Source organism: Myotis nattereri (assembly GCF_964212035.1).
Source record: "Myotis nattereri genome assembly, chromosome: 10".
NCBI lineage: Eukaryota > Metazoa > Chordata > Mammalia > Chiroptera > Vespertilionidae > Myotis > Myotis nattereri.
The window spans coordinates 22,006,823-22,016,039 of NC_138085.1; the positions used below are offsets into that span (position 1 = coordinate 22,006,823).

The window sequence follows — 9,217 nt, forward strand, 5'->3', positions numbered from 1 at the left end:
GGACCATGTCAGGGTGGCAGGAGGTCTGCGCAGTGCCAGGATTTTAGGATTCTAGTCACTCTGCAGTAATTTCCTCTTTCTTTCCTGTCTTTTAACACTTACCTACTGGACCACTGGGTTAAAATAATACATGCACATGGTACAGTTACAAATTTAAAAGGGTAAACTTAAGTCTCATTCCCTCTTCCGGCCCCACCTACCCAGTGTTTCCCAGAGGCAATTCCTATAAGGATTTGTCCTATTCATAAATTAAAATATGTGACCATATTCTTTAAAAACAGTCACGCACAAATACTGACATACTTACTGTACAACCTTATACTGCGTCTTGTTTTTTCACTGGACAAAATATATATGCATATGGAAGATGAACATTTTTTTAAATTATAAGTATTTCAGATGTACAAAAAGATGCAAATATAGTATAATGAATATCTGTGTATCCAGCCTAAGGTTTTTCCAGTTCAGTTGCTCTTCCCTGAAATCTTCTTTCTCCTCTACCCTTGGGCAGCTGCTGTACTGAATGCTGTGGCTGCCATTTCCATGTGCACTTCGCTGCATGTGTATAATATACCCCCAAACAGTGCAGTGCTTTTATTGTTTCTAAATTTGATAGAGGTTGCATCATTCTGTAGTCTATAACTGTTTTCTCTCACCAGGTGAGAGTTACCCATGTGGATGTGTGCATCGATGGCTCATTCATTTTCACTGCTGTATAGAGTCTCCTGTTTAGCAGAAAGTTTGTTTCCATCTTTTTGCCATTATAAACAGTGCTGATTTGAGCACTTATGCACATGTATGAGAGTTTCTCTACGATACATACTTAGGGATGGCAGTTAAGTCTTCACCTGCTTTATCTTCATTCTTCATTCTCTTAATTGGCTGCCTAGTATTCCTTCATATTAGCATATCATAATGTACTTAGCCAGTCTAGTGCTGCTGGCCTAGATTGTTTGCAGCTTTTGCACATGTGAGAACATATCTGTAGAATAAAATTGCTGGGCGAAAGTGTTTTAATGAGGCCAGTTATATCATTTGATAATTATTTTTCTACTTAAATGAGCTCATCAGGTGACAGTATCAGATATCACATTAGTTAAAATGTTTTAAGTTTCACAGTATTTTCCAGCCCTGAATTCTGCCTGACTTACTAGTCAGTAATACTTCCCTGTATGCCCTATCCCAGTCCAGCCCCCAGTATGGACATACTTTTATAAAATAAAGGTATTAATGTTTAATAAAACCATTAATCTGGAAGTATTCAAGCTTAATATTTCTCATACAAGTGAATACAAGCCTTGTCTGGTATGATTTTCAGTTTGATTATATCTTGTCTTACTAGGACCCGATTGTAAGACTGTGGAGCAGATGCAAAATGTAACACCACAACTCAGCTCACCACAGCCCAGGGGTCAGATCTGGCCCTCTGGCCTGTATTTGAATGGACCGTGAGCTAAGCATGTTTTAAAAATTCTTTTTTGTTTATTTTCATTTTTAAATGGTTAAAAAAACAAAAAGTTGATCATTTTGTAAAACTTGGAAAAGTTCAAATTCCAGCCCATAAACGAGGTCCTGTTGGAACAGCCACGCTCATTGCACTTGTGTGGCCTGTGCTGTCAGGCTGAGGGAGCAGCTGCGCAGGCCAGGCTGCCGTCACGGCTTCCATTGCTGCCTGGCGCCCTGCAGTGGCGATGGTGGTTTCTAAGGTGGCAGTGTTGCGAGTGCCACACACACCACTGTGGTGTGACATTAGGAAGTAACTCCAGCGCTTACCACCACGTCGGCACAAAAGACGGCTCTGCGTGCTTTTTAGCGCAGTGGCGTGTGGATTATTTCAGAGTTCGGAGGCAGTGTGGTTATTACGTAGTGACGCAGTGCTGTGCTGAAGGATACATCTCCATACCAAGCCCTCACGACACTATCCCCAGCTCACAGGACAGCAATGGCCAGAAAATTAGAAAGTAAAATGGAATATTTCATCACAGCAGAAATTCTTCCCCAGAATAAAACATTCAAATGAGGCTGTATCCAAAGTGAGTTTCAAAGTGGCTCACATGTTGGGCAAGCAAGTAAAACACATTTACCAACCGTGAGTTATTTAAGTCACACTTGCTCACTCTCAGGGACTTCGCCATCATCAGCTCTATGCATTTTTGTCAGAAACGACCTGAGCATCCCGTGCCCTACCACACAGCAGTTCTGGGGGCTTGGCAGGGATTATACCTATAATCTTGAGCTCAGGATCAAGACTTTTCCATGAAAGAACTGCCTCCACCACCATTACCTCTTTGAAAGTTAATTTTTGCTGCAGGTTTGATATTTCTTAATGAGTCCAGCCGTAAACTACAAGACAAACCAGTGCTTATATGCAAAACTTATATTGTAGTCAAGTCACTGACGACAACATTATTTGAAGGACAGGTAATAGCAAGCTACTTGAGGAGCTTCCATACGTCACTTTCATTGAAGTAATGATATAAGGCAAATATAAAAGAAAAATGTAGAATTTCATACATACTTTCCAAGTGATATGTGCTCCATTAAAATCATGTGCTTGTGGATTAATGTCAGTATTTGGCTCTTGTGAAAGGAAATATTCAGGATGAAGTATATGAAATTTTACCGATCCATATTAACGTATGACCCCTTGCAATTGATTTTTAATGATCAGGAATACTGACTTTGAATTCTAGTTAATTGAAATGTTATCACCCAAAAACGAATTATATTCTCCTTAGTACACCTGTATTAGAAAATTGCACTCCATTGTTGTTACATCTTGAATTTCATCAATAAACGTTTTGTGGATATTTGTTTTCTTTCCATATATGTACCTACATGGTATCTTCAGTTTCCCTCTTGACCAAAACATTGACTGCCTGCCTTTATAGAAAAAGTTTGCCAATCCCTGGATTAGAGAAATGTGGCTCAGAACAAACCATTTCCTGCCTCTTTTCAATAGCATTTTTTGGCTTTGTTTTAAAAAGACTATTATTCCTCACAGCAAGAAAAATGAAGTACAAATAACTTCATAGAATTTCTTGGTCCTTATCCTTGTGGGAGAGCTTTTCCAGCCTATCATCTATAATGGTTTCATATTGTAATTTCTGGAGAAGGTATCACTTCTTAATGCCTTTTAGATGTGACCTTGGGAAGAATACACATAGATTGAGCCCCTGCTCAAGGCCAGCCATTGTATGTATGTCTATTTGAAGCATTGAAATTGGTTGTTATTGTCTTAACTCTCAAAGTGGTTAGACCGAGGGATGGTAGTCTATTTTGGTGAGGTTTGAGTAAGTCACATTTTGCTAAAAACCTGTGTGTTAAAACACTGTTGATGCCAAAATATATTTTTGTTTTGTTTTTAATTTACAATAAGAAAACATATAGCTCTGCCACTTCAGATGGATTGCTTCTACGTCATGAAAAATTTTAGAGTTGAATAAAAATAGGAAGAAGGAAAAAGTGCACCCGTGCCCTGTGTGAAGACTTCCACTAGAAATCTTGTGGTGTTTTCTGTCCTGCTTCCCATCAGTGAAATGTGACGCGTGCCTGTTCCAGCCTCCCCAACAAGTGTTGATTTTTATTTTGAAGGGAAATTTGAGAACGGTGTTGCAGAAGGAATGGTGGATCCCAACCTAAACCCCATTGCAGCCTTTCGACTTTCAGTTATTCAGAATTCTGCTGTTTGGGCCATTCTCAATGAGGTAAGGCAGTACATCAGTGAAATAGCTTAGCCTACATTTTTTTTTAACATTTTGATTTCATATTTAAGACCTTTTTGGAAATGAAAATTAATTGCCTCATTGTACTCTTCACAATTTTGTATTTCAGATTCATATTAAAAAAGTCACCAACTGATCATCTCCTAAGAGACCAATACATTTTTTTCTGTATGTTTGTTGATTAAAGATAGTGAACCATGTACTTTTTTTTTTACTTGAACACTACCTCTTGTGAATCTACTGTAGATGGTTGTCATTTCCACTCGGCAAGTGACTCTCCCATGGATAATATATTCATTCAAACCTAAGCTGTCCTCCAATTTTAACTTGACTTAAACATTTTACAGCTACGACAGCCTGTTAATATGACTTGTACTACTTAGGTATTATACTAATACATAAGAGTTGTACATATTGTTACATTCCTTAAATTTGAAAAAAAATGTTAAATTTTATGAAGGGGGTACTTTTGAGATTCATTTATTTTACTATTATAGACCCTCTTTTATAGATTATCAGGGATTATATATAAATATATAAATATACATAAAATGTTATGGAGTTAATTTATTAGAAACACTTAAGAAGTACATATTTTTGTGCAGTAAATTTTTGAATTGATACTTTTTTTGAAAACCAATTACCTTGCTTTTTTAAGTTTTCTGTTTTCCTTTGGAAAAGCAAACATAAGTTAATGCCATTTTTCAAATGCACTGCCATTTCTGAGTGATTCTAGATTGATTTCCTAACAGAAGTACTTTTTGACAGTAGCCCTCCGCCCCACCTTACCTGCAGTTTGGCTTTCCACGGTTTCAGTTACCCTTAGTCAACTGTGGTCCAAAAATATTAAATGAAAAGTTCTAGAAATAAACAATTCATAAGTGTTAAATGTGCGCCGTTCTGAGTGGTGTGATGAAATCTCACGCCGGCCCTCTCCAGCCCACCTGGGACGTGAATTACTCTTTGTCCAGTTTCTGCACCTCACTTCATATCGCCACACAGGCATTGTATCATCTTGCCTCACAAGAAGGAGGGTGAGTACCGTACAATAAGATACTGAGTTGGACCACATTCACATAACTTTCCTTACAGTATGTTGTTATAATTGTTCTTTTATTAGTTATTTTCAACCTCCTCCTGTGCCTGATTTATAAATTTTATCACAGGTACGTATGTACAGGAAAAAACATAGTATATATAGGGCTTGGTACTAGCCGTGGTTTCAGACATCCCCTGGGGGTCTTGGAACATGTCCCCTATGGATAAGGAGGGGACTACTGTAATTGCTGATCTTGAGCAAAATGTTTTCAAAGTTTGTCATTCCTTAAAGCCAAGATTTTTAAACCAATGTCCTTTTTGAGGCTTATTTTACTATATTGTGTATGGTGTATAGCCACACAAAAAATCAGTGATAAATTTTAATGTACAGGGATGATGCCTTCAACCCAAATTACCATGGATTTAGCTCATTATATTTCCTCTGATGTGTAAGATGAACTCTTTTTGATTTTGTCTTTATTCTGTGAGTTAGATGCATTATCTCTTTTCTTGTTGATTCTTACATATCTGCACTCATGAGTTTTGACAAAATGTTTTCTAGATAATGCTATTGTGTGTCATAACTGGTTTAATATTAAAGAAAAATTGTGATATTGGTTTTTGATGAAAGGTATTGTAGCAGTTGTATGTTTTTCCAAAATGATGTTTCCTATTGTATTAGAACTTAAAAGTAAATTCATATCTAAAGTGTATTATTCATAAACATGCAGTTCCAAATTCTGAAACATACTATAACAAAAATACTACTAGCTTTAGCAATCAGTGATCTTTACAAAGGTATTTTAACATTTTCTGAATTATCAACATCAGTTCCCAGCCAGTAGGTGGCAGCTGTTGGGGATGGATCCTGAGCTTTCAGAGGAGTCATTGCAGGAGCGCGCCTGGTCCCCAGTGAGCTGCGTAGTTCTGAAGTGGCAAAGGCTGGGAAGCACTGGTAGAGTAGTTCCCATTGCTCCGTATTGGAATAATGTCTAGTTACTTTTCTCTATTAAAAAGTCATGTTGCCCATGATTTTTATGTCAAACTACAGTTAAAAATTTTTTGTGACTTTTTCATTTAAAAAATTTTACTATTGATTTTCTATAGGCAGATTTCATTTGAAAATACCGTTTCATTATAAAATTTGGCACTAGCTTAACATAATTACTGCTATAACAGATTATCAGGAGGTGAAAATCTAGAGGTAAGTTTAGAAGTCCCTCGTTCCCTGCTGCCTAAGAAGCCATCTCTGATTGCAGGGAAAAAGCCGCTAAAGACCCCGAGGAGACAGTTATTGTCACCCCTGCCATTCCGGGGCGTCAGCCTTCAGACGGAGCCTTTTCCTGCTCACTTTCCTCCAGGATTAACTCACCCCTCCTGCTCCTTAGAATACTCCCAGACAAATCCTGTCCATCTTTCACGGCCTCTCTGGTGCGCCCTCCCCATGAATCTGTTTCCAGTGCCGACAGCAGAGCCTGGCATGGGGCAGGTGCGCAGGCAGTGTCTGGATGAGGGACCAGCTGTTTCAGCCCCTTCTTTCTAACTCCCTTCACCTCCTGTCCTTGCCACACATTTACGTACACTCAGCTCTGGAGTTTTTGATGGTTAATGGGGAGTGCATGTGTGTGCGCATGTTTCTCTGACCAAATTCAAGCTCCTGAGGGCAAACCTGAAACTCATACTTCTTACCTGTGCTCTGCTGCAGCAGGTGCTCCTGGTCTCATTTATTTCAAATATGTTTTCATTGATTTCAGAGGAAGGGAGAGGGAGGGAGGGAGAAACATCAAGGATGAGAGAATCATTGATCGGCTGCCTCCTGCATGCTCCACACTGGGGATCGAGCCCACAACCCAGGCATGTGCCCTGACCAGAATTGAACCGTGACCACCTGGTTCATAGGTCAACGCTCAACCGCTAAGCCGTGCCTGCTGGGCCTGTCTCATTTTTAGTTGCTCTCTCCTTCCCCGAGCTCTACCCTAAACAGTCAGAAGCAGCCATGCTTTCCTCGAGCAGGAAGTGATAGCGGCAGTCTGAAGAGTTGTGTTAGTGAGTGAGGGGTTGGGACAAATCAGGCAAAGAGCCCTGGAACGGAGAGTCAATTACTGACCTTGCGAGGACACCGAACCACTTTCAGTGAGTGGGGAGCATCAGATGGGAGAGCACCGACATCAGGAAGGCATGGACCTGGCACCTGGTGTGTTTCACTGAACTGGTCACACTTGAGCTGTGCTGTCCCAGATAGTGGCTACTAGACCCGTGGTGGTTCTTTAAGTCAACATCCATTTGGCTCCCCCCTTACTCTACAGGGACGTGCTCCAGAGCCACCTGTGGCAGGTGGCCACGGGGTGGGCAGCACAGGCCCTGAACATTTCCTTCACTACAGAAGCTTCTGTTGCCAGCACTGTGTTGAGCTCCCTAATAGGAACATCGTAGAAACCAGAATAATGAGTTTTGTTAATTAGGTTAAAAGTAGACACGCAGAATATATCACAGTGCAAATGATTATTTTGGATAAGAAGAGGTCGAGGACCTATTTCTAGCATTCTAAGAGCAAAGATTTCTGTGTTCTTTGACCTACTTCTCAATGTTCTTTACAGCATGCCCTGTACCATACTCTGTAGACAAAAAGAGCAATGGTGTGAAGCCGTGAGATTAAAAGCTTTGGCAGAAGTGAATGCAGTGGGTTATTTAGCACACAGACACGTCTATTACAGACAAGCAGATGTATATTAACTCAACCATTGGCGATGTCTTTGAACAAAGGTATGGCTTTTCAAAGCAATGGTTGCACCATTAAGTAATCAGGTGTCATTATTAATCACATTATTTATCATGTGAGCCCTTTAAGCCGTTTGCTCGGGCTAATAGCAGAAGTTAGAGATTCAAAACAGGAGGAGGCAGCATTTGCTGGTTTAAGATGGAAGCCACATAAGTAGAAATGCAGATGGCCTTAAGTTGAGAGGCCTAAGCTGACAGCCCAGGCAAAGGGACCTGCATGGCCCCAGGCACCGAACACAGCCAACACCTGACCATGTGGGCAGGCGGTTACGACACCTTGATTCCAGCCTGAGACCGAGCAGAGCACTCAGTCCAGCTGCCTGGACTTCTGTGAGATGAGCAATGAGTTTCCAAATTTGTGATGATGTGTTATGTAGCAATGAAAGATGAATACGGTATTTAAAAGGTGAGGAGGGGAAATCTTGGTACAGATCCCTCTGTATGGTGGCGTTTTCGGCAAATGCATGAGTGAAATCTTACTAGGAAATCCTACTCCTGGGCTTCATCTGGGATTGCTATGCCAGAGATCTATCTTCACTGGAAATTTGTTGACAAAAACTTGTAGCATCTTAGTAGTGCGTCTAAAGCAGTGGTTCTCAACCTGTGGGTCGAACAACCCTTTCACAGGGGTCGCCTAAATACATCCTGCATATCAGATATTTACATTACGATTCATAACAGTAGCAAAATCACAGTTATGAAGTAGCAACGAAAATAGTTTTATGGTTGGGGGTCACCACAATATGAGGAACTGTATTAAAAGGTCGAGGCATTAGGAAGGTTGAGAACCACTGTTCTAAAGGAACTGCTAGGAGTAGAAGGAATCCAGCAGTGTATAAGGAATCTCCTAGAAAAAGTATTACCTTACGCCGATTTAGTCTGCTCTGAGCCTGTCAGTGTATGAACAGTGGTATTTTAAATAACATACTAAATTAGGAGGAAAGATCCTTCTGCCTTTATGTAGAAACCATATGATCAATCTACTTTGTACTGGAGTACTTTTTTTTAAAACCAAATCTTATTGTCTAACTAAGCACAGATCAAATCCTATAGTGCCAACCAAATTTTTGTACTTGGCAAATATTTTCCAAAATATCTCCGCTTCCAAGCTATTAATTGCTAGTGAAGTTTTTTATTTTGGTTTGTCCATTAATTGTGCTTATTTTTAGTATAATGCTATACTTACCCTTGATGTAAGTAAAATAAAACTAAAGGGAAAAAAATGAGGCGCTAACACTGTCAGAGATCAGAAATTGGGGTCATACACATCTTATGTTTTGAGGGAACTTACATATCACATCTTTCTTTTATAGAAAACTTTTCCAAACTATGTAGCAGTATTATAGTGTAAAAGTGAGTTTGTTGTAAATTTTAATTAATCTTAACAGATATATGCCATAACTAGTATGCTTTCTTTAATGCATGTGGATATACAATACTGGCAAGACTATTACCACAGTGTATTTTTTTAAAAAAGAGGATTTGTTACTATGTCCATATCATCAGTATCTATATATAAGCCCTTCTCACTGGAAACAGTCCCCTCACCAGTGTGGGCACTAAGTCAGTCACTTTCAAAGGGACGGGCAAGAACAACCTGGCACTCCCCAGTGCATTTGAGTTCAGAATTTAGAAGACACCATTCAAGACAATAAACTGTGTTGAATGGACTGTAC

General features: G+C 39.7%; 1 protein-coding gene across 2 annotated transcripts in view; it reads left to right on the forward strand.

The window, feature by feature from the left end:
• Positions 1-3,927, forward strand: part of MGAT4A (alpha-1,3-mannosyl-glycoprotein 4-beta-N-acetylglucosaminyltransferase A) — a 98,103-nt gene extending 94,176 nt beyond the window's left edge. For both annotated transcript variants that reach the window (XM_081100664.1, XM_081100665.1), the window contains 2 exons: positions 3,595-3,707; positions 3,835-3,927. In XM_081100664.1, the coding sequence (XP_080956790.1) occupies positions 3,595-3,707; positions 3,835-3,861 (140 nt within the window). In that variant the 3' untranslated portion in view covers positions 3,862-3,927. The remainder of the gene's footprint in view (positions 1-3,594; positions 3,708-3,834) is intronic.
• The last annotated feature ends 5,290 nt before the right edge of the window (positions 3,928-9,217 follow it).